This window comes from Glycine max, chromosome 8 (genome assembly GCF_000004515.6).
Source record: "Glycine max cultivar Williams 82 chromosome 8, Glycine_max_v4.0, whole genome shotgun sequence".
Taxonomy (NCBI): Eukaryota; Viridiplantae; Streptophyta; class Magnoliopsida; order Fabales; family Fabaceae; genus Glycine; species Glycine max.
In genome coordinates this window covers 7,326,468-7,351,815 of record NC_038244.2, presented here as the reverse complement: position 1 = coordinate 7,351,815, position 25,348 = coordinate 7,326,468, and the positions used below count along the sequence as shown (strand labels likewise).

Genomic DNA, 25,348 nt, shown 5'->3' with positions numbered 1-25,348 from the left:
TCTCGAAGCAACACTTTGTTGCTTCTGAGTTATCTTGATATATATTTTGACGTGCAAAAGGTGGTTGCAATTGAAGACACGTACAACTACAAGACGTCGAAGTAGTAAACACGCGGTGAGAGACCTCAGGTTATTCGTTTCAACTTTCAGGTTTATTTATCCTTGACCAATTTTAAGGGTGGAAAGGTAAATGAAAACGAAAACATAGCTTATAGTTAGTGGCTTCAAAGTACTGACTTTTTGGGCTGGGGAGGTGCCAGACTACCGTTTGATTCGTGAAACCTACCTGAAGTTTGTCATTGTCATGATTGATATTGCGCATACGGAAGAGAAAGCCATGAGGCTTAGTGGGTATTACTGTATAGTTTGCGTGAAAGCTATACCTAACTGAAGCATGCCATCTCAGAAGAATGTTCCTATGCATTCACGTATACGACGAATTTATGTTCTACTATGTAAGGATACCAATTCAAAAGGTTTGGAGCAAAATCACCTTCATAATTCTCTCTAAACTTATCATTTTAAAGATCACTTTCACCCAAAATACGTTAGCTATCGGATTATGATCCCAATGTGTGTGTGTTTTACAAATATCTTTTATAAAAGTTAATCTTGTTTGAGTCAAATATGTCCACTGATTATGGATGTTTAGTATGACAAGGGTTTTAAAAAAAACTCATTCTCATTTGATTTATTCCATTCCTATATAACAAATTCGAAGTCTTTATAGAACTTTTCAAGATTTGGAGATCTTATCAAAATGGTTTTATAACATTTGACAATAGAGTCTGAGAGAAAAATGTGCTTGGATCACATTAGATAATGGAGTTTTGACCATACTCTTAGAAATTTATCATTTTGGAATAAGTTACTGACTTTTGAAGGTCAACACTTCTCTTGAAAAGTCATGTTGGAAAAGATACCAACTAATTAAAGAGGATTTAATTAAAAAAAGGTGCAATTAATCTAATAAATGAATCTTTTGTATTATTCGTGGTCCAATTCTAAAGAGCAAGGACCATTTTGCTTCTAATCTGAAAAATCTTTGAAGGTGTGAAATAATTATTTGTAATGTTTAGATTATGTACCACATTTCAAAAGTTGAGAAAAGAACATTACTTTCAATTATGCACACAAGTTTATGGTCCATAATTGGGTTCTTTCAAGCCAAATAATTCAATTCTACTATTCTAGTAGTACTTTAGACTTGGTATAATGTTTAGATTACGATAGCGGATTCCATCAATTAAACCAAATTTATGATTTTTCAAAATCGAATGTTTGAAGGGTTATACAACACTTATACGGCAATGGCATTTTACTTCTCTCTGTTTTCGGTCTATTAAAAAAAATTATAAAAGGAGTTTAATCTTTGATACAGTGGTGGAATGGTGTTAGGTTTTTATTTATGACCTATGATCTACCAAAATCTCTTTATTACGAGTCAAATTGTATAAGTCTACATTGTCCTCCCATGGCTCGCATCCTGCTATCCCACGTCCAGTTAAATTCTAACTAGACTTCAACGTAGGCAACAGTCAAAACACAACTTCAACTTTATTAATAGTATTATTCGGAACATATATAGAGAGTAAAATGAAAGGGAAACGAAAAAATGAAAATTGTTATGAGAAATAAATAATGCATAATAACATTTTAGTTTTGTTTTTAATACACAACACTTTTAGTGGGCATTGTTTTGCGTATGAATTCATTATGGATTGTTAATCTGTATAATTTTTAATTTAAAAAACATATGTTTTACAAATTAATTTAAAATGGATAACTCATATAAGATTCAATTTTAGGTTATTAACACGACGTTCTAATTAATTGAACTAATAGATCAATTATGTTTTAAAATAATTAATATCATTATATATAACACTAAAATTTCTAATGTATATTTAATTCACATATAAATTTAGATAATAAATTTTGTGATAATTAATTTTGATGCATTAAATATATTAGAACAAAATTAATTGTTACAAAATTTATTATGTAAATTTACATATGCATTAAATATACATTAAAAATATTAAAAAAATAATTTACAAAACATTTTTAAAAAAATTATAATGGTAACACAAGACAATCCGTATGAACATACGGGTTGTCAAACATACGAATTAAATTTTATTTTTTAAAAAATATTTTGCAAATTAATTTTTTTAAAATTTTTAATATATATTTAATGCACATGTAAATTTATATAATAAATTTTATGATAATTAATTTTATTTTAATATACTAAAATCAATTGTCACAATTTATTATATAAATTTACATGTGAATTAAATGTACATTAAAAAATTTAATATTATATATAACGACATTAATTATAGTTACAAGAATAACTAACTTGCGATCAATTAACTCGAACTCTAGTTAACATGATGAACTAACCAACTAAGCTAACTAAGTTGCATGATAATCTATGCTAAGAGTTACTTCCTGCACCTGCAAATTGCTTCCTGTACCTTCTCCAGGATGTTTACTACCTTCCGGATCGGTCATTCCAGAAGCCAAAAAAAAGGGGTGCATTCCAGAATGTTATTTTACATTCCTGATTGATCATTCCAGAAGTCATAAAGGATGTGCAGGAAGCAATAGACCTGAAATTGACTCATCTAAAATTTGGGCCGAACATTTCTTTTAAAGTAGGCTCTTTTTATCTTTTTTGGAGACTGACTATTTTAATTATACGTTGTAACTGTGTGAGAATGCTTTCGTGAAAGAACACATTATATTTTTCTGAAAGCCGAAGGAAATATCATTGATAAAGAGCACTCAGGATATTTAATTAGGAAGTCTGTAAATGACAATTAAAGTGGTGGAAACATTATTGTATCATTAACGTGAGCATGTACCAACCTTAATGCAATCATTACTTTAATAAGTTTAAACTCTTGTATTTACTAATGCAACAAATGAGAATAAAGAATACTTTTGTGATGTAATTGGGAACAAAAACGATTAATTCTCTAGAGTTACTCAAATATAAAACCTGTGTAATTATGAGGAGAAAAACAAAATATAAAAACATTATATTAAAGTTGAATAGTAAATTAAAAAATAAATGCACGACTGTAAGTGGTAATGTGACTAATAACTTGTAATATTTATCATTAAATTTGATCCAAATGTTTGTGTATGGGTTTGGGTCAGTGACTTTTAATTTGAAGAAAATAGTAAAACTTAAAAGAGAATAAACATGCTTTTATAATTACAGTACAGTTGCCATCAATGAAAGGGTGGAAAAGATTAAAAAGAAACCCTTCATGCTTACTGTACATATAACAAGGGATTGAACATCAAACCCTCTCTCCCATGTCATTTACAAAAGAAAATTTAATTGTAAAATAACGCAGAATATGCTATGCGAGGTAATTGTATATTTGAGGATTGCTCTTGTCCCTCTCTAGATACTCCCTGTCAATGAGGCTTTCAATCCTTTTTTTCAAATCAGCTGGTTTTATTGGGAATTTCAGCTGTACAAAAAATAATAAATACCTAAAGTAAATATGTATCCCCGAAAATCAGACAAAAGTAGCATCAGAATTGTGTCGTTTTTATTTAATCACAACAGAAGGGATCATGATGCATTAGTAGTAAATCGGTACAAAAGTGGCTTCCTATCAAAGTAACAGGAACACATTATTTTTGAAATCGAAATATTTAGGAGTTGACACAGATACAATTTGAATTAAGAAATGAAAGATAAGAATTGAGTTCACCTGTTGGAAGAGTTCAGTAATAAGAAGGGTGTGACTAAGCACTTTTCTAGTCTTCATTATCCTCACAAGAGCAGCATCAATCTGAACCATGACAATAATGAAAAATTTAGTTACAGATGATAACCTGTTTTAAGAAGATTTGGTTACATAAACATTTGATATTGGATTCTATACCAGAACATCCTGGACCTAACATAAGTATAACAGGTTTCCTGTGTTTGGCATTGCATTGTTATATGTCCAAGCATAAGTCATAGAGATATATATGTGTATATATAAAGACAAAATAGAAACATTTCAACTTTAAAATTAGTTATCATTTTTACCACAAAAAAAATATAATTATTATCTGATATTCATATTATGTAAAATAAAGTTAATGAAAATATATTTGGTAACTAAACTTCCTTTGGTCCTATTTATAAGATCCAACTATCTAATTCATTAAGATTAAAAAAATAATTAATTTAGTTGATAACAATAAATGTTTTAATTTTTTTTTTTTAAATTATCATTGTCATCAATACTCCTCTCTTCTAATTGTTTGTCATTACAACCTCTCTTTTAATTAGGTATATTTTAGTCAAAAAAAAAATTAATGCAAGGGCATTTGGTCTTATAAAAATTACCACTTTTAATTTTGGTCTTATAAATAGGACTGGAGAGAGTATATATAATATCTCATGCCTATGCATCTTACATTCTCATGAATTTGAAAGGGTGCCAAATGTCAGAAAAGATGGCACCGCACCAAACAACACCTTGATTCTATGAGCATCTAAGGTTGTGTCAGATACGGGTGAGTGAAATTAAATAAATGAGATCTAACGAATTAAAGAAAAATGGATAAAATAAAATAAATTAACCATTTTAGATACTTTAATGATGGAATGGTAAAAGGACCACTTCCATCCCATTTCCCCAAATAAATAGAAACGGGAGAAAGAGGAATTGGATGGAAATCATAGAATATACTGGAATGCATTCTATTTCTATCAAGTTCCATTCCAATCCATTTCATCCCCTTCTACCAATCCAAAAATTACCTAAACTACAGCATCAGCTCCAAAAAAGTGGGGAACATTTAAAGGGAAGAACATTAACCTGATACTGACGGTCTTGGAAAACTCTTTCGGTGGTGCTTGTGTTCTCCTCGACTGTCTCCTTCAATTGAATTGCATTCACCTGCATTTCATAACTTCAAAATTAGTATGAAAACAACCTGATTAAAGAAAAATTTATACTGAGTTTTTAATTTTGAGGTTGAATTAAAACACAGTTCAGATTCATCCAATATATGAGACCAAGTGTTCAAAAGCAATGAGTAATACCTTTATACGGTAAAGAGGAGCTGTAAACCCATCATTAAAAACAAATGAGTCATCGTCCTCCACATCTCTTCCTTTGGGCATCTGTTGCATGTTCATTAAAGGGAAAAATATCAAAAAATATACAGAGACCATAATTACAAACAAAAGTTATATATTGGAAATTCTACAAATGATTACAAACACACCTTTTGTAGGACACGAACTTTACCACAAGCTAGTGATTGCAGAATCCGTCTCAGTTCCTTGTCCTCAATACCAGTAGCATCTTTGATATCTTGAAGACTTAACTTCTCAGCATCATTGAATAACATTAGAACAACAGTCTAGAGGACAGCCAGGCATGCAGAATTAATTTAAAAAAATGGAAATTTGTGCAATAAAAGATGCTAAGATAGACTGCAAAAACAAATGGAGATTTTAACATTTTAAATAATGGTTTTTGAAACCTGAAAAAGGGACACAGCCAACTCCTTTCTTCCTTTGGGAAACTCTGCCTTCAAGACACAGTGACCTAGTGAATTTTGCCACATCAGATGTCTTCCACTGTATTTGCTTAGATAGAACTCTTTGAAAATATCCTGAAGGCCCGATAGAGGAAAGAAAGGACCATGTCAAGGGATCACAAACTACCAAGACCACAATGTTAAAAGAGAATTCAGTCAATAGCACGTGCAGAACCTGGTAAACATTCAATTCATGAGGAAGTCTAACATCAATGGGGGGATATGTTGGCCAATACCTGCACTAATCCAACTCCACTTAGATTCTCCAGAAATCTATCTTTCTATCCACACACACACATATATATATGATGAGAAGACACAAAGCTTACCCTGTGGTTAAAACATGAACACTCATTTCAATCCCTGATGCAAGTTTTGACCTCGCCTGTGATGACTGTTTGAATGACTCATTTATTTCTTTTGATAATTCAATGTCCTGATTCACAACAATTTGAGACATAGTTGTCAGAAGCTGTGATGTTAATAAGAACTATAATAATTCATGAAGTTTGTCAGATCATCACACAAAACAATAAAACCAAGCATACAATCTATATAAATGTACTTTTCATCAAACAAACATAATGGAATCTATGTTTATGCAGAATGTTTAAAAATTTACATGTCTGTGATATAATACTTACTCCGTGTCAACTGAACAAACAAAAACACCACTATGATCATGCTGCACATTACTGCTAGGGTACATATTTTATACACACAGAAGTATACACCATAAAAGGGTAACAAATGAACTAATATCATAACATCTTCCCATGCAAATTTTATTACATTTAATTAAATGAATAAATGACTTGAGTAATTGTCTATATGACCATTTCAAACAACTAGATATTTAAATCAAAGGGTTTTTGGTTATTCGTTGGAAAGTTGTTGCACACATTTAATGAAGTAATGCACACCTCTATATTTAAAGCCTACTAAAATCCTTCATTAAGGCATTAACAATTAAAAACGATTACAAAAATAACCCCAATTCAGTACCTTTCTTTAAAGAATTTGACCAATATCATAGGATTCTAGCACTGTTTTCTGTTTAAAGAAAAAGATCAATTGGGTTATTTGTAGTGATTTCTTTTTAAATTGTATAGGGATGCTTTTGAAGGTATTGAAAAATAGGAGAAATATGTGGTGGGCAATTTCAGGAAAATGCTGGGTTGGTGCGAAAAATTGTCTTAATGTTGAAAAAATGTTGGACCTTTCAAAATAGGCAACAACAACAGAAGCTCTGACCTAACGCTTTGAGAAAGGGGTTGAAAGAGTTTCTCAATGGATTTGAATTCCCTGTAAATTGGCAAGCCAAAGAAAAGATAGGAGACAGAAAAGCCCAGTTGATGATTGCCATCAATCAGTCATTGCCACCCAAGCATGGATGTGACAAAAATTATAAGAAAACATCTTTTGATCAGAAGTCCACAATTTGAATCAAATCTCTGAAATTAAAAATTGACTCCAAGAAGAAACATGTATACCTTAAACATTCCTTCCAGTTTGTTTGTGAACTGGCTGCCACACTCAGTCTTCAACTGTATTAATGAAAGAAAACTGTTAACATTACTAAAAATATTGATAAGAAACATCTATTGATTTCAGATATTAAAATAGGGGAAGAGAAGCCTTGACCTTGGAGATCATAGATTTCTCACCGTCAATAGAAGCACTCTTTCCTAAAAGCAGTCTTTTAGCAAGATCTTTCTTATAGAATGCTTCAAATACATCCTTGCCCTAACAACAAAATATCAATAATGTCAATATCAGCATGGAGAGAAAGACCAATAGGAGTGCCTGATTATGGCAGAAGCTTGAATAAAAATTCAGAAACAAGTTAGTTATTAGCTACTCCAATAAAACATTGAGCATACCTGAATGAACCTGAATAACACCAGGACTTTATCAAGTGTAGCCTCTAGTTCCTCTTCAGAAGTACCCTTATTACCTGCACGAAGTTTCTCATCCAAAAACTTGGCAATCAACTCTGCAGGTCGGTTCTGTCATGGAAAAATAGCATAACAGTGAGTTGACTGCAAGTCACATCATACACCAAACATCCCAATTTGAGTGTAAAATGATTACTTGGCATAAAAGCTTAACTAGCTAATGACAAAATGGTACATATTAGCTATATTTCCTTTCCTACAACTAACTACCAAAAAAAAAAGTTTTGGTGTTAATGGTTCAGTTCTTTGACTAACATTATGTTAGTGGTGATATACTATGAAACAAGGAAAGACTAGCACAAAGGTCAACCCAAAACATATCAGTTCAAGCTTTCTATCTTGAGGCATTTCCACATGTTAGTATGGAATCTACATAACACAAAAGCTGTAAATCATAATAGAAAAATACATAATACCTGACGAAGATTGATAAGATATTCAAATGCATCTTTAATTGAATTGCTGAAAGGTTCATTCTTGAAAAAGCTTTCTTCCCATATTGTGTCAAGAGAAGCCTTAAATTCAAGAAGGGATGAGACCATATCTTTATCTTTCTCCTCATCCATAACAATGCCCTGCCCAGTTCTCCTAATGTATGAACTAAGGGCCTGCTTCAGTGATTCAAGGGCATTGACCCTTGAAAAGAGTGAGTGCATTCTCTGAAGGTCTTCAATACGATTCCCATCCATAAGCATAATAAAACCCTGTAAAAGAAGGCAAAAGTAAGGAAAGGGAAAAAAAATTGCAAAGGAAATTTCACCAGACAAAAATCCAAAAATTGTTATCAGAACCTTATCAAGAATGGCAGGTATATGACGTTCAAGAAGCTGCTTTTCTGCAATCCCTATCAATGGTTTCCTAGTACTTGCATCCAAGTACAACAAACATCTTTCATGTTCCTCTTGCAATCTTGTCTATAAAAAAGAGTATTCAAAAATATACCCACAGTAAATACTATGTGGAACAAGGATGGGATTGAAATAAAAAAGAAAGATAACTTGTATGGTCAAATAAAAATCTGAAAAGTGAAAAGTCTTGGCATGATCCATTTGTTAAAAGTTACAAAAGCAGCACATAGGAATGTCAATGATTAAAGCTAAAATTATAATACACAAAAGAAAGGGAAAAGAAGCACCTCAACATGCTTCAAGTAATCTGGAGCATCTGATTGCTGCATGTATTTCATAACTTCCGCCGCATAAAATTCGGATGTGCACTCAAGGAATGGCTTCTCAAAGGTTTCTACATAAATTCCCAGAGCAGTAAACATCTTCAAAAGATGATTTAGAAGAGTTCTATCCACTGATTCGCCTGATCTGAAAATCAGACAAAATTGAAAATGTAAGACTAAGAGTAAGTTGAAGAATTAAATGGTCTAATTCATATACAGATGGATCAGCTAGCCACCTCCCTGTAGTAAGAGTAAAAATTACTGGCTAAATCACATAATTATTGTGGAAGATGAGAAACAAAAATTTTCTGAATATGCTTGATTGTGTTTTCTACCCAGCGGAATGGCCTATTTATATATGCAAGAGTAATACAAAGATAATTAATGCTAAAACAATTTACAAGAGAGCAATTCAGATACTACTACTCCCTAAAATGCATTTAACCTAGCTAACCAAGTATCTAGGCCACAATGAAAAACAAACATTAAAGAAGCTCTAATATCCTAAAATATTCCCATTTCCAACAATTATTACAGTAGGAATCTTTGTATGGTGTTTATTATATATCACTATTCTGATTCAATTATACACTGATGGACCCATTTTTTGGCAAGATATAGATTCTTAGGTCACAAGGCAGCACCTTTAACAATGCACTTAGTCTCTCCATCTTGCCCAACATATTCAATAAAGAAGCCGGAGATATGATTGACTACAACAGTAGTCAATTGGTAGAAGATGGTTTTGCAGGTAGTTCAAGGATTGTTCCTTTCAAAAGCAATAGGATCAGCAAAAATAATTATGAAAAGGGCCATCTCTAACAAGAACTCCCTTCCAAACCCATTCAGAAATCTCGGTTCTAGTTCCCTCATGTCAGAGTGATGATTCCTGATTTTACAGAATAAAAAGCAGAGTGGTAATTTAAGGTCTCACCAAACAAATGGTCACTCTGCTTGGAATATTAAGAAAATTGGATGGCCAATCTAATAGGCCCTATTAAAAGGTAATTGCTACAAGGAAGGGAGTGGGAAGTAAAAAGGATAAACACACATGGGTAAGGAGGACAGAATAAGAAATAAAGGGAATAGTCACGCTGTTAAGTTTTCTGCATAACCAAGAGCTGGACTGACAAGGAATAGTGGGAGGTGGACAATAATTGGGAAAAAACAAAAAAGAAAAATGAGGGAAAGATATGTAGTGCATAGAAGGCACGAAGTGAGGGCAAAAAGGGAATGGGCTTGGGCTAGAGGTTTAGTCTATCTGCATTCTGCAAAATTCTAGATTTATCTTTTATTCTGCACTTCTGTTCTTATAAAGAACTAGTCCTTGTTGGGTTTATCAGTAAAAATTAGTTCCCATCACATGAATTCAAGAATGCATATACAAAACACATGAAGAACAACCTGCACATATACTGTACTAGTCATTTTAAAAACTGAGATTGCAAAATATAAATTACCTTTCACTTTCGATCATACGGAGAAGACCAGTAACAGTTTTATGTTCTACTTCTGAAGATAGAGAAAGATGTTTGCTGAAAAGTTGCAAACCCATGTCCCATAATGACCGTACATTTGTTGTTTGTTTCACATAGGTCCTATCCAGAAACAAGGCTATACCACGAATCATCAACAGTTGGTCACAAAGATCCTGCCAACACCTCTCAACTAGGGATAGAAAAACAATCAAATCTGGGCTTTGGCCAACTAAAGACTGCAGTGCCACAGATATATGCTCTTCACACTCCTTTGTAATTCGTTGATAAAGATTTCCCCCCATTTTGTAAAGGCAAAGATCATTCACAGCCTATGGAAAAGAATTGAGTTCCCATAAAACTCTAATGAGCTAATGTGTGACGAATATTCGCAGGGCTAAATTAAACCCATTACTTAATAAAATAAAAAGGTTTTCCATGATTACCTGATAAAGATTCTCCAAGTCACAGGAAACAGGTTGCTTCATAAATATAGCACCAATAGCTGACTTCAATTTTGCCCATGTTTCCTCCTCAAAATTTGGGGGCAATGTTGGTACACCTTCACAAGAAAAAAATGAAAGTATAAAAAAAAATGTAGAAGTAATCCAGTCCAATTCGTTAAAAAAGGGTGATTCATTGCACAAGGTTCCCGACAGTGAGGTCTAGGGAAGGTACCACAAGAGGGGAGGCTGTTTCCAATATTTGAAACCATGACCTCCAACTCACAAGACAGCAACCTTATTTATGTGCCGGGGCTCACCCCCAATCATCCCATTCATAAGATAAATATTTAATATTTACAGTATTACCGTGTCAATGAATTAAGAAAAAATGAAGCTAAGAACAAATTTCAAAGAAGCAAAATAAAGTAGCAGTTTTGTAGGTGTGTTCAACATAAATCATATTATAAAACAGACAAAATAATTCTAAAGGCTAAAGCATGGAATCTCAAAATTAAACTTAACTGCAGTTCAAACCTACAACCATCATTTTGGACCAGAACACGTTAATATGTGTTGTTAAAAAACCTCCACTCAGTTAGGTGTACATTACGGGAGGGGGGGGGGGGGGGGGGGGGGGGTAAGAGAAGTAGATGATTGGTAGCTCAAGTAGGCACAGAAAGCAATGCGACTATAAATAACTGCCTACACATGGCAAGGGGCTTGGAATGGAGAGCCCAGAACAGACCACTTGATATATCTGCATTATCTCGTATCTTTTTCCTATTTTTGGTTCAAGAGATCTTACCCTAGTTTCTGCACACAAATCTCTTATCTATTGACACCAATAATACTGGTATCAGTATCGGAAGTGGAGATTGATCGAGTCAATTCAGTATTTTCTTTTATAGTATGTTCCAGCCTGTATCATGTGGCAAGTGGAAACAACACAAAGGCGTCGCGCAGTCGCGCACAACGTGATTCCATCATAAAATGAAGCACAGGGGAGATCAACAATGGCTAACTGGAACGAGATGATCATTATTTCATCAAAACAGATATTTTCACAAGAATCAAAAGCCTCAATCAGTAGCTTCTACGACACAGAATTTTCCTTTGGAAAATGCGAAACATACATGTCCAACTCCTAAATTAGGAGGCTAAAACGCCATACATCGTAAAATGTGCTTCTGGATGCAACATAGGAAATGAAAACGAGCTCTCTAGAATTCAAAATTCAAATTTCGAAAGCCTAATACAATTAAAACGAAAGAAGAACGCTGTGCAGCACGAACTAAACTAGCAAAGCAAGAAACTAAAATGCCAGTTTAAAAGTGAACTAACAAAGTAATAAATAGAAATCCATGAATTAAGTTATAGAATCTAGAGTCTGAAGAGAGCAAGAATTGAAAAAGGAAATGAGCAATTGATTCATTCGTGAATAGTGAGTGAGTGTTCGGGGCGAAATGGAGAGTAAGAATTAAAGGGAGTGGGAGTACCTTTGTGGAACCTAATGAGGAACTTCTTGGGGGGATGGGGAGGAGTGGCTTTCTTGCGCGACAAATTGGCGGCGATGAGAGCAGGCGCATTGGGGTCATCGGAGGCGGAGGCGGCGGCGTTCTTGGAGTCGATGGATTTCGCCTTCTTCATAGGAGGGGATAGTTTCGTATTAGACATCAACAACACATTGAGTGGTGAGTGAGTGAAGCAGAACACAAGAAGAGCACCCGCACACAGATCAGAACAAGGTCAGAGTAAAGGGTCTGAGATTACAAAATCGGACTCACACACTTCTCTTTTTAAAATCTATTTTATATTTTTTTAGCTTAAATATATAGGTTTAACGATTTCATTTTTCTTTTTTCATGTAATAAAGTAGTTATAACAAGGTTTTTTATTTTATAAAAAAAGTAACATGCTCATCTTATTTTTATAAAAGCTTGCTCTGCAATACGAAGGTAAATAATGGAAGTCATGGAGACCAGCATAAGATCTAACCATCCTAACTAAGTTGTGAGTAACTTGATTAGTTTGTCACTTCTCTATGGTAGTTGTTGTTGGTTGATTAGTGGGATCGTTATGAACTAGTTGCACAATCAGTTTGCGTAAAACAAAACAAACTTTGGGATTTGTAATAGAGATTATTAAGTGACGACACTTTGCAATGACAGCACCAGAAGTTGATAGATAACTTCTCCTTAATGCTAGAAGGTTGACCTCCACTATAACATTTAAAACCTGCAAATCTTTGAACTGCACCAAAGCACTATACAAGGCAAGCACCTCGATCGCCACACCCATGCTATTTTCTTCTTGAAAGAAACTAGCATCAATGTTGACCAAAAGTAGTTTAATGCTTTAGGGCACCCCAGAAAAATATGCATTTTCCAGGTGAGAATTGAATCACACAAATACCAGGACAACCAATGTGGCAATTATGGAGCTGAAGTCTGGTTGGAAACCATTCTCGATCGACAAATTATCTAGTGAAAATGGAACTCCACTCCCCATTCTTCTTGAAGTGATTTAGGTGTAGTATATGATCGCGGAGGCCATGATATTATCATTTTACCGAGTAAATCTCTTTCTTGCTCCATCCCCAAATACCCGTGTGAAGCTATTCTAACAAGTTAACAACTCTTCTTCTAACGTGTACTTATGAATGAATGAATGAAAAATAAATAAATATTTTTTAGTCTGTTTCCTTGTATAAACATTAATTAATTACAAATATTAAAGACAACATATATGCATTGACAATCAACAAGAAATTATTATCTATGATAAATTTTTCATAATAATTATTATAAAAATTATACCTATATTATTTATAATTAATTAACAATATAAAAAGTTTATATTGTCCGTATATAAAATTTAAACTTCAAATATAAAAATAAAGGAAAAAAAAACATGCCAAGATTTAAAGAAAGTAAATACTAGTAATAGTTCTAATTAAGAAACTCGAAAGAATAAAATATCTCAAAAACAATATAGAAAAAACTTAAGGTGATGTTGGATTTGACAGAAAGAGATATAAAATGAAACGAATTGCAGGTACATTCATTATTATTATTAGAATAATTTAAAATAAGATGAAATGAAAAGGAAAAAAAAAAACTATAAACTATATATACTTTATTTCATTGGATTAAATACCTCTTTTTTTCTTTAACCTAGCTTAGAAAGCATGAAGTGAGACAAAATAGTTACTTATTTAATAAAAGAAAATAATATTAAAATAAGGATATGATAAGTTTATTCCATTGTACCCGCAAATAGATATTCCAATATAATTTGATGTTCAGATTAAAAAAGCAAATATTGTAAAACAATTGTTTTGTTTTATTAACTTTTGAGTTTTCATTACATTCTATGAATTTCAAAATTTAGTATTTTTTGTAAAATCATTTATGTGGAAATACTATTAATAATTTTATTATTTTATAGTATCTTTATGATATTATTTATACTAAAAAATTTGTATTTCTTCATTATATTAATTAAAATTGTTATAATTTCAATACAAAAAAATCAATTAATTTTTTTTTTGCTTTTTACTATGTCTTAAATATTATTTAGTACCTTCGAAAAAAAAATTATCTAGTAATGTTTGATTAAAAATGCATGTAATAGAATATTCATTGTTAATTTGCTCTTAAAAAAATTACTAATTTTATCCTTGCTCACTTTAAGATACCACATGAGTGACAAAACGAACTTGATCGATTGAGTGGGCCTAGGGGTGTAAATAGTTCGATCGGATGGTGTTTTGCTTATTTTTTTAATTCAATCTATAAATTTAATTGGGTTGGATTAGATTAGATTTATCTTTTTTTTTAACCTAATTCAATTTATTATTAATTTAAATTTAATTAGATTAAATTAAGTTAGTTATCGGATTTAGTCATTAAAAAATTGTCACCTTAAATCTTAGAAAAAAAATTTTAAAAAATCATCAAGCTAAAAAAATAGTAAGAAAAGGTTTGGATAAGTTGCACAATATCTTATGTTCAAGTCTTCCCATGACCATATTATACACAAAAGAAAAACAGTTATTGAGAAATGCTAGTAATTAAATATTTCGAAACACTGTTTTGTACAAAAGAATTAAATATTAAGAATGTGTTTGGTAATGAGCAGAAAAATAAAGTAAAATAGAAAAAAGAATATAAATAAATAAAAAAATAATACGGTGTGTCTCATGATCACCAATTTTAAATTTACTTTTCTGGTCATCAAGTGTGACAAACACATGAAACTTATTTTTATTTACTACATAAACAAACACAACTAAACTGAGAAAGTGCGTAGATAGTTATAATTAATAAAGCAAAAATAATGTTATATATAAAAACATCTTATAGATAATATAACTGATAGCTCTTTTTATATATTTTTGTCAGCTTGTAAATTTCATTTTCAATGGAACCACACGTACTGAAATTCTTATGATAATCAAAGAAGAAATCAAGTTGATGAAATTCCAAGTTGGGTGTTTTTGACTTGTATAAGACAACGTGGCACTTTTCTTCGAATGACTACTTCCAGTCCCCTAAGACTGCCAAGTCCACACAAGAACTTAGTCTTGCTGGGCACACCTCAACCACACCTATAAAACACCCAAATATCCTCATGCACTTTTCCACCTCGATCCACACACAATCTCCAAATCTCCCAACACCTAAGAAGCAAGCCTAACTAACTTTGGCTTCAACATAAAGCTCATTGCATCACACATCATGACGAGTGGACCAAAGATAGTGCACATCGAAACACGGTACGTGGAAACCGATGCCATAAACTTCAGAGATGTGGTTCAGCACCTCACAGGGAAGAACTCGTCAACAACAAATTGGGACGTAGGAAATGGTGCCTTATTCTCATCCCTGCCAGGTTCTTCAGATTACAACAAAAGAGGAATTGCAAATGGTGGTGTCAGTGCCAAGCCACACACCACCACTAATGGTAAAAAGAATAGTGTTGCATCTTCCATGCTACTCATGAACGTGTCCTTCAAAGACTTTGAGGATTTGTTGTCTGATATGCCTCCCATGGAGGAGTTGCTCAAGTTGTAGGTGGAGGAACACCTTTTTTTTTTCCTACTAGTTTTTCGAATTTTCTATATTTTATGTTGTAAGTTTCGAACAAAGTGGGTAATACTGAATAATATATATATATATATATATATATATATATATATATATATATATATATATATACTTTTCTATCCCTAAATCAGAATCAAATAAAGGAATACTTTTGAGTAAAGATCTATGGAACTAGCATATATTTTTATTTCTGCAAGTGAAACGATAAATTTTGAAGATGGCATTCCAAAAAATTGCGCTAACTGCTGCCTGTTGCAGAAGTTTTATTGATTGTGGGGACATGAAAAATTAGGAGTCTGTCCCCTTTATGAAAAGGAAACTCTGTACGACGGAAACTTGACTATATATTTTTCTTCATTGGTCAATTTGTATAGACTCGCAAGTGGATCTAACATATCTATATACTGTTTAAATAACATGCTGTGGTAGGACTAGAACCGCATATCTAGTTGCCAATTTATATATACAAAGAAAAACAAATATATATATATATATATATATATATATATATATATAATGACATATTGAAAGAGATAAAGATATATTAACTTATAAGATTTAATATTGGATTTTTGGAGCTACTTTACGACAGCTTAAAACAAAAAATAAAAAATAACAATTTGTAACAGTTTTACTATATCCAAGAACTTAATTACAAAAAAAAATAGTTCAAGAATTTAATTAAAAAATTTAAAAAGTTTAGAGATCTATTGATATGTATTAACATTGCTTTAATGAATGATATTTTCTTTATTTAAAAAATATTGAAATTTAATTTAGAAATAGAAATAAAAGATGATAAATTGATACGTACAGTTAAAAAATCAAATAATTGTATAAAGATTAAAAAAATGATAATATGAGATGGTTGAGAGATTTTTTTTGGCTAATTGTATGTAAAATGTACATTTAAAAGAAAAAAGAGATTGAGAAATTCTAATTTAAAAAAAAAAAAAAAAAAGTAGAATGAGAACCTTACTCGTAAAACTTAAATACAATTCTATATAATTTGTGACATTGTCTAATCAGAAATGGAGTTTCATTCCCTCAAAAAAATAGATGGAGTTTCGCGTATTAAAGGATTACATTAGATGATTATGCAAATTATCGAGAAGAAATTTTAATTTTAAGTAGAGAACAATACAAATTAAACAACACATATAAGAAACTGTATAAAAGTTTTTGTTCAATTTAATTTATAACCTATAATTTATATACTCATTTTTTCAATTCATAGTAGAGTTGTTTTCATCCGTAAATGTAGGCTACATTAATTAGCTTAATTACGTAAATCTTGTTTTTCTCTTCTTCCGTTCTTTCTCTCATTTCTGCTGCCTTTTAATTTTCTGTATAACTACGTTTTTCTTGTTCTACGTTTTCTTTAACTACTGTGTGTTGGCTTCTTGGACTGTTTTTGTGCAGGTTCGTTTCGTAGTCTCTGTTTCTTGGTGAAAAGACTCAACAATAAGCAATACACAATACACGTAACAAAAAAATTATAAGCAATGCAACAATTCCATGTATTGGACAGTCACCACACTAATTAATATTGATTAATTACGTTAACGTTTAAAAGACAACTTTTACAGTTATACGAAAACTGTAATAGAAAAATAATTGCTACTGTAGCACTAGGATATTATAGTCTAAAGAAGACGCCAAATGCTTCCTTTTTGCATGTTTTTTTTAATTGCACTGAGAAGAGGAACTATAAGTCTCTAGGAAAATAAATTTGAGCTATATATATAAGCTCTTACAGCCTCAAGAACAAAGTTAGGGACGGCATCAAAAACATAAAATTTAAAATCTTCCCCCACAGCATGTTTTGCCATTTTATCCGTTACTTAATTGGCTTCTCAAAAAATATGGTTTTAAGTAATGTCTCCTTCATTGTTATGAACTTAGTGAATATGTCTGATAAGTACATGGCATGGATGTAGCATACAACATCCTTGGACAAAAGTTGAACCGTCAACAATGAATTCACACGAGACGAGAGTAAGACCAAACCAAATTATCTTCAACTCTGCAATAAAGATTGAAAACCGTCTAGATTAGCACCAAATCCACAGATAAAGGAGCCATTGTGGTCTCACAACACACCTCCTTTTTTGCATGTCTTGAGACATGTATTATAGTCTTTTTCTTGGTTTCAAATCACGGTTTCTTCTTTTCCTTTCATATTAGCTCCTTCTATATTTACACGTATGGAAAAAGAAAAAGTTACTTCTATTTTTCAGTGGTTATATTTCTTCCATTATTATATTAAGAACAATTAAAAAAAACATTAAAGACAAAACTATGACAACCACCACCAAACATTAGGTGGATAATACCTTGAATGTCATGATCTTATTAATACTCTTCAAACTTGACCAAGTTTAAATATTGACACTAAAAGAAGAGTCTAAACCACTCTTATAACTATTCCCTTAGCCTCGATTAGGGACTCTGAAGGACTACATAATATCAAAGTGAACAATATCTCAAATGCAGTAACCCTAACAATATCCTGCGGATTTGAGGTCAAGTTATGATTTGATTCCGTACTAGTTGGTTTAATTACCTTCTATATCTGTTTATGTGCTTGATTGTTGAATATTCTTAGTCTTCTTATGGTCAACGTTGTTGGTTCTTCATTAGCTAGCCTTGATGTTAACCCTGATAGTTTAAATTTCATCCTTCATTTGAGATGGTGTTGGGGGTCCTGGTCGTAACTATACCGCTCTCTTCGAATAAAACAAAACACGGTTCGTTCGTTGTGTGCCAGTTGAAACACGTCTTAATAGTTAATACACCATAAGATTGAAAAAGGGTTGAAACGGTACGGTAATCCAATCACAGCAAACTTCTTATTATAGCATCTTAAATTTTACACAGACTTCCAGTTGACATACTATTAATATCAAAATTGAGTTGCTGATTAAGTTAGAATAATAACAATTTATATAAAAAAAATATAAATATAGTATACAGTTTCCAGAACTCTCCTAGAACATGGTTTGAATGGTTTATCCTTTGATACAATGTGTGTGTGAGAGAGAGAGAGGAAGCATGGGCTCAAAGCCTGAAACAGCATGGCATGCATCAGGTACAGCAGCATCACAAACCATGGAAAAAAATTCATTTAAAAAATAAATCACCTAAATTTCCAGTTTTGCAACTGGCCTAGTACAGATAGCATTTCCTACAGCTTTAGATTACCATAAATAGAGAAACAGTACCAATGAAGTTCAGCTCAGTTATGTTATAAATCTCCTAGTATCTATGGTTATAAACTTTCTAGTCCTAAGTATCTATTGTCATAAACTTTCTAGGATCTATCTTTGATTGCTAAGGATTAAAAAAAATAAGAAAGTAGACAGTTTTGCAGAACAACTGACAAATTTACAACAGGCCCTCAGTTAAAGTCTTCATAGGAATAAGATGTAGCAAAAACAATTTTTTTATTAATTGTCAACCACACATGTAGATTAATTACAGCAAATCATTTACTAATATCAACTACTGTGATCTAGCATATAAATATAGCTGCCTGTAATTCTTGTCTTGAAGAGCATTAAGTTATTGGCACTGGATTGCTACCTATCATGTAATTATATAGAGAAAACCAAGTTCTCTGAAGATGTCAGATACTCAGATATAAAACTGAAGTATTTTTTTGTTGGCATTTCATATATAGCATTTTTTTTAACTATCTAGAAAACACAACATGAACACTGCTTATACAAATAAGCAAAATGTAGGGGAAAAACGGTAAACATCGGGGGTGGGTGGAAATTCAGAGCCACTCTCTTCGATATTGTAAATAACAGAAATCTTCTTGACCAGGCTGGTCTGGTTCTAAAATTGGACACTGACATAATGCCTAGACATGAAATCCAGACTTATAGTGCACCAGTTGTTTTTCAATTTCTCTAATTACTTTTTACCAGATATTGCATAAAACATATCATGCATATACTTGATAACCTTATCAGGACAATATATAACCTCCAACCACACACACCACAAAATGGGGAAGGAATAAAGGGGGTTCAAGAATTTGCGCTAGCTTCGCAATTTCTCATTGGAATGCTAAGAAATCTTTAATCTGCAACAACAAGTATGTGCAAAGTTGTTTCCATTCCATGGAAGAAAGAAATATGAATGAGATAATTAAAAGAAGACAGGCAGGCACTCATTAGAGATTTGATTGTCTAAATATATAAAATTAAACCATTATTTTATCATAATTTAGATTAATTGAAGCTAATTATCGATGTGCAACAAGCATCCAGACGGGGCATGGTTGACAGAAAATTAAGAAAAGAGAAAACTCGAAATTCAATTCAATTCAATTCAATTGACAGGTAGACTAATTCTTATTTGGCACTCTTCTAGCTTGCCAGAACTATAGCTTTTGGCAATCTTCATAATCAAGGACTTGTATTCTATTTTTTGGTTTACAAAAAATACTTGACTGTGTTAGAAAAACTACATACCTTTGAGCCCAATCTATATTGGGCTACCCATATTGAGTTAGGTCTTTGTCCTTGTGTAACAAGATGGGTTCTATTATTCCCACACAATCTTTTGCTTTTTGCACTTCATGTTTTGTTTGTTATTTTTTTCCTGATACATTGATTTGATCTTTTGTCTATAAATTAAAATTTATCTGTTATGAATAATATAAAATAATTAAATTGTATAAGTATATAAATAAATATATTATACAACTAGTGTTTTATAATTTATTTATTTTCAATCAATTTTAATGTAATGTTTTATAGTTTTTTTTAATACCGGTATCACTAATCCGACTAATTATCTTTTTTTAGGGGACTAATTATCTTTAAGAAAGCAAAATGATTATTTTATTTTTTAAGGAACAACCTAATCAATTTGCTATTAGTATTTTTTCTTCGGTGAAAAGAGATATGACTAGCACATCGTGTCTCCAACAACAACATAGTTTATTTTCACCCAGCCAAGGCTTGGAGGGAGCCAATGAATAAGGCAAAGAGGATCCATAGGAATGCATGGCAAAAAGTAGCTCATAAGCACATCACTCATATATAATAACAATCACTTCTATTGAGACGCAACCTTTAGATCCTTATTGGAGAATTCGTTAAGAATGAATTGAATTAATTGAAATATCAAGTACATTAGTATCTATACATCTCTTAAGATGATAGAGTCATGCAAATACCATAATTCACTAACAAATTTCATGATAAACAATTGTAATGGTCTATTTATGATCCTAACCCCTCCCTCAAGTTAGATAAATAGTACAATATTTATTTGGTTTAGAAAAGGAATATGCCATCTGATAAAACTGGAAGAAAATGGAACAATTTATACTATAACTTCTCCCTAGCAAGATGATAGTAATGCCAAGATGATAGTATATATGTCGAGCTAATTCACTGTCACAACTAACAATGCAGGGGCAGAAAAAGGAACATGAAGAACTATAAGTCAATTATTGGAGCTCACAAGTTATTGTTGCAAGAGTTGGGTATTCTCTTTCTAAATATGAGCGAGACATCTTCTTTGATCTCCAAGAAATTAAAGAAAAGGCAAGAAGATTAATACATAAGTTTGTTATATGGATTTTTTTGGGTGAGCTATGAGTCATGTAGCATTCAGATCCACAAAATATACGTGACAAGTTACGTGATACTTTATTACACACGTTAATCTTGGTATAGGAGTACATACGTTAGTTTTGGTATAGGAGTACATACGTCCAATTCTTAATCGTTGGACTCTCAACATGTTATCTCTAACCATTTAATTATTCGAGTATAGTGTCATCTCTTTATCTCTTGACAGGTATTTAATTATTCACAAGACTACACATTATCTCTAAGTAGTAATTATCTACTAACTTTTATCTCTAAGTTATACATTATCTTTAATTTTATCTATAAGTCATCTTTATCTACTAGTTATGATACACAGTTATCTAATAGTTTACTATATCACCGTAACAGGTTCTATCAATAAGAACTCGATCCGTTTTCTCTCCGGTATAAATAATTAAAGATGTAAATCATAAAAAAATATGAAAAAGTCACAAGATAACACAATTTTTTATCTCCTAATAAAAATATTTCTATTTTAATTTTTTTAATGAGTACATTTAAGATACCAGTTAATATTTGCGATTATGATTTTTCTAAAGTGTCTAGATTGAGATCTGACGCTACTTTTAATGGGTCTAGAGTTTAGACTCTAGTTTCTTCCATTGTACCAACTAGGCAGCTACCAACCAGGCAACTACCAAATAAAGATTTTTTTTTTATTATTATTGAAATTGAAGTGAATTTGACATCTATAGTAAAAATAAAGCCTCGAATCAAATTGTATATCGGATTTTTACGAAAATATTAAAAAATAAATATTTATTTTGTTTTTATTATTTTACTTCATTTTATTTTAAGAATATCCTATATCATAATTTAAATTATTTTTTACAAATTTTAAATATATAAAATAAATACTTATTTTTTCATAATTCACATACTAAACTACTGTTGATAAATAATTACATAATAACTATGTTCGATAAAACTGCCTACACATAAGTTAAATGAAAGGTAAAAAAATTAGTTAGAAGTTAAAAATTGATAACTTAACTTATTGAATTGGAAGCAATTTTAGAATTTACTTTTTAATAAGATCGTTTTTAAGAGTTATTTTTAAAAGAACGATTTTTTAAGAGTAATTCTAACTAAGTTTTTTTAACCATGTGCCTTACGTAAATCTTATACATATTGAATATTTAGTTTTATCTATTATTTCTTTTAGATATATTTGTTAATTTAATTTTAAATTTAATAATTAGTCCAAAAGAAATATCTCAATTACATTTTATCTTTATCCACATTCTAGATTTTCTTAACTGTTTATATCTTTTAATATGCTATTTTCATCTCTACTTCTAACTATAATATATTCAATAAGTTTAAAAAATGATCAATAACTAAAGCAAATTTATATAGCAATAAAATTATTTATTATAAATTTTAACTATAAAAAATAAATATTTATCAAGCAAACTAAAATACTATTAAAGATATTTTCATCTTAAGTTTATCTCATTCCATTTAATTAAATAGATGAATTGAGGAGCTGTAAGTAAAGATAGTTATGATATGAATATTTTGCATGGCAGATTTGCAGCCGTTTTATGCAATCGAGATATAATACATATTAAAATTTGACAAGGGATTAATTAACGGACTCTAAAATTCAAGAAAAGAAAAGAAACAAATAAACACAGAAAGCACACGCGAAATTAATAACTGAGAAAAAACAAAACCCTAATAACCCAACAACATTCCCTATATAAAGACCCGCTCCGTTGCATGTGGAAGAAATCAAGTCTTTGTTGTTTCTGAGGCTCCCCTCACCTCTCTCTCCGAAATCCCCAAATTGCCTGTGAATGCTAGAAACCCTAGGCACGTTCGATTTGATGCTCTCCCATTTGCAATCAAGGGCGAGCGCATTCGGTTCTTGCACGCAAGGCTGGTACTACCGCTGCATCGGCCTCGATCCCTGAATTCATCATTCTTTCTCGCACCATCTTTTTCTATTCCGATTCGATTTGTTGTTGTTGTTGTTGTTGTTGTGTTTTTGTTTCCTTCCTTGACGAATCATCACGATGTTGATGAGCAAGCAGAAGAAGAGCCAGATCCAGAACGCGAAGAGGTTGTTGATAAGCATCAATGTGCTGGGGAGCGCGGGGCCCATTAGATTTGTGGTAAACGAGGAGGAGCTTGTGGCGGCGGTGATAGACACCGCCCTCAAGTCCTACGCCCGTGAGGGGAGGCTTCCCGTCCTGGGAAACAACACCACCGGTTTCGCGCTTTACTGCCCCCATCTTGGATCCGATGGTACCTTCACTCCTCTCTCTTTATTAAATTGGATTGCCAAAATTGGTTTTTTAAAAATCTGGATTTTCAAATTACTCTGTTGTGGTTGCAAGATTTTTTCAGAATTGAATTCGACATATTACTCTATTGTGGTTGCAAGATATTTTCAGAAATTGAATTGGACAAATTATTCTCTTGTGGTTGCAAGATATTTTCGGAAAAGTGAATTGGAGGAATTACTGTATCGTCTGGAATCATGGGCCATGCTAATCTCTGTCTAGTCACATTCTGTTTTTTGTTTTTATGAATTGAAATTTTGTCATGTGTTTGAGACATGGATTCATGGGATGGTAGTCCCATGGTTTTAAATTGCGGTTGCGGTGAGCCAGAAAACATTTACATGACGGGCAATTACAGCAAAATGTGACCGCAGTTGCGTAGTCCTGAAACTTATAATAGTTTCTCCACTTTTTGGGTGAATTTATATGGTGTGGGTGTGTTTTAAAAAATGAATTTTTCTTATGAATTTTTCGTAGGCGTTTTTGGTGGTATTCTCCCATTTCATTAAACTTTCATCTCACCAGTATGTATAAAATATAAATAAAGGTTTGTCTTCATGTTCCAATTAGGTTACCAAAGAACAACACCAAAAACACACAAGGCTCGGGAACTATATCTAAGTTTTGTCTTTTTAGGTCGTTTTAAAACTTTGACTTCTGTGTTGGATTTGTTTGTTCTGAATTTTGGTGCGTTTGATTTGATGGTGTTGCAGCTCTAAGTCCTTGGGATAGAATTGGATCGCATGGGGTACGAAATTTCATGCTGTGCAAGAAGCCAGAGGGTGTGGCGGATGTAGATGGAGATGCAAGTGGGATTTCGCGCAGCAGCAGGGGGATTGGGAGCTGGAAGGCTTGGTTCAACAAATCCCTCAACCTCAAGATTTCTACCCACTGATTCGATTAATCGAATAAAAAAACTCTTGGGGAATTGAACATGATGCCTTTTGTGGTGAATGAATGCCACTATTATCAGTAATATGTATTTCTTTGCTTGTTTCTCTTCTCGCTAGCCCGAGAACCCTCTTTAGGAATTTGTTCAACTTTGAGTTTTAGGTTTTGATTTTTATGGAATAATAAAATTCTAGTTTTGATTCCTCATTTCCTTCCTTGCCTTCTCTATTCAATTAAACTTGAAGAGAAGAGAATATACTTGCAATATTAGCTCACATTCAAATTGTATTTGTAATCAACAAAAGTGTCAGCGAGAAACTTTGCTTATATTTTATCTTAGAATTAGAAGGTGCTCATCCACAATACGCGGTGCAACTTGCAAGCCCAATAATTGCGGCAAGGAAAATGCATTTGAGCAGTAACCCAGGGTTGGTAATTTTGCCGGCAGTTAGAGATGATTTTGAAAGAAGAAAAAAATGCGAATTTTTTATTTTGTAGAATTGACTAAAGCCCTGTTTGTGCAAGATTTTGAAGCAAACGAACCTCAAATTTGGCTTCCAAAAGCAATTTTCCGTGTTCAACAAGTTGCCAAAGAAATAATTGAATACAAAGAGGTATTAAACTCTAAAAAAGAGTATCCACCAAAGAGAAATTTTCTTAACTTATGATTGAAAGTGATTTATTTTTAATTCAGAACCAACCTAATGCAAAATTGACCGGAGCCAGTAGTTTGTGCATTGTTCTCATTTGATGTTGAGCTGGCATGTACGGGTGATATTTGATATTTGGTACGTCAGG

At 32.0% G+C, this 25,348-nt stretch overlaps 3 protein-coding genes across 5 annotated transcripts; 2 read left to right on the top strand and 1 right to left on the bottom strand.

Annotated features, from left to right (window-relative positions):
• Positions 1-3,105: 3,105 nt before the first annotated feature.
• On the bottom strand, positions 3,106-13,217 carry LOC100797895 (cullin-4). Of its 2 annotated transcripts, none has more exons than XM_003532647.5 (17): positions 12,121-13,217; positions 10,625-10,740; positions 10,164-10,510; positions 8,668-8,848; positions 8,324-8,446; positions 7,949-8,236; positions 7,458-7,583; positions 7,219-7,320; positions 7,068-7,121; positions 5,904-6,010; positions 5,750-5,810; positions 5,518-5,649; positions 5,257-5,394; positions 5,072-5,152; positions 4,845-4,925; positions 3,741-3,821; positions 3,106-3,494 (listed from the first exon to the last, which is right to left on the bottom strand). In XM_003532647.5, exons 1-17 carry the CDS (start codon positions 12,296-12,298, stop codon positions 3,381-3,383), a joined length of 2,310 nt encoding a protein of 769 aa, XP_003532695.2. In that variant the 5' UTR covers positions 12,299-13,217; the 3' UTR covers positions 3,106-3,380. The 2 variants fall into 2 exon arrangements, with proteins under 2 accessions (XP_003532695.2, XP_006585082.1); XM_006585019.4 differs by having other exon boundaries at positions 5,257-5,358.
• A 2,146-nt stretch (positions 13,218-15,363) lies between these two features.
• LOC102667147 (VQ motif-containing protein 1) lies at positions 15,364-15,699 on the top strand. The gene has a single exon (XM_006586299.3). It carries the CDS (start codon positions 15,364-15,366, stop codon positions 15,697-15,699), a length of 336 nt encoding a protein of 111 aa, XP_006586362.1.
• A 7,323-nt stretch (positions 15,700-23,022) lies between these two features.
• LOC100305791 (uncharacterized) lies at positions 23,023-24,825 on the top strand. 2 transcript variants are annotated; one of them, XM_041017574.1, is made up of 2 exons: positions 23,023-23,621; positions 24,230-24,757. In XM_041017574.1, exons 1-2 carry the CDS (start codon positions 23,390-23,392, stop codon positions 24,376-24,378), a joined length of 381 nt encoding a protein of 126 aa, XP_040873508.1. In that variant the 5' UTR covers positions 23,023-23,389; the 3' UTR covers positions 24,379-24,757. The 2 variants fall into 2 exon arrangements, with proteins under 2 accessions (XP_040873508.1, NP_001236734.1); NM_001249805.2 differs by having other exon boundaries at positions 23,098-23,621; positions 24,373-24,825.
• The last annotated feature ends 523 nt before the right edge of the window (positions 24,826-25,348 follow it).

Coding starts and splice junctions, on each gene's coding strand:
- LOC100797895 (XM_003532647.5), bottom strand. CDS start 12,298: ATGTCTAATACGAAACTATCCCCTCCTATGAAGAAGGCGAAATCCATC. Junction 7,584..7,948: donor ATCTTATCAATCTTCGTCAG/GTATTATGTATT, acceptor TTTCCATGACAG/AACCGACCTGCAGAGTTGAT. Junction 5,153..5,256: donor AAGTTCGTGTCCTACAAAAG/GTGTGTTTGTAA, acceptor AACATGCAACAG/ATGCCCAAAGGAAGAGATGT.
- LOC102667147 (XM_006586299.3), top strand. CDS start 15,364: ATGACGAGTGGACCAAAGATAGTGCACATCGAAACACGGTACGTGGAA.
- LOC100305791 (NM_001249805.2), top strand. CDS start 23,390: ATGTTGATGAGCAAGCAGAAGAAGAGCCAGATCCAGAACGCGAAGAGG. Junction 23,622..24,372: donor CCCCCATCTTGGATCCGATG/GTACCTTCACTC, acceptor ATGGTGTTGCAG/CTCTAAGTCCTTGGGATAGA.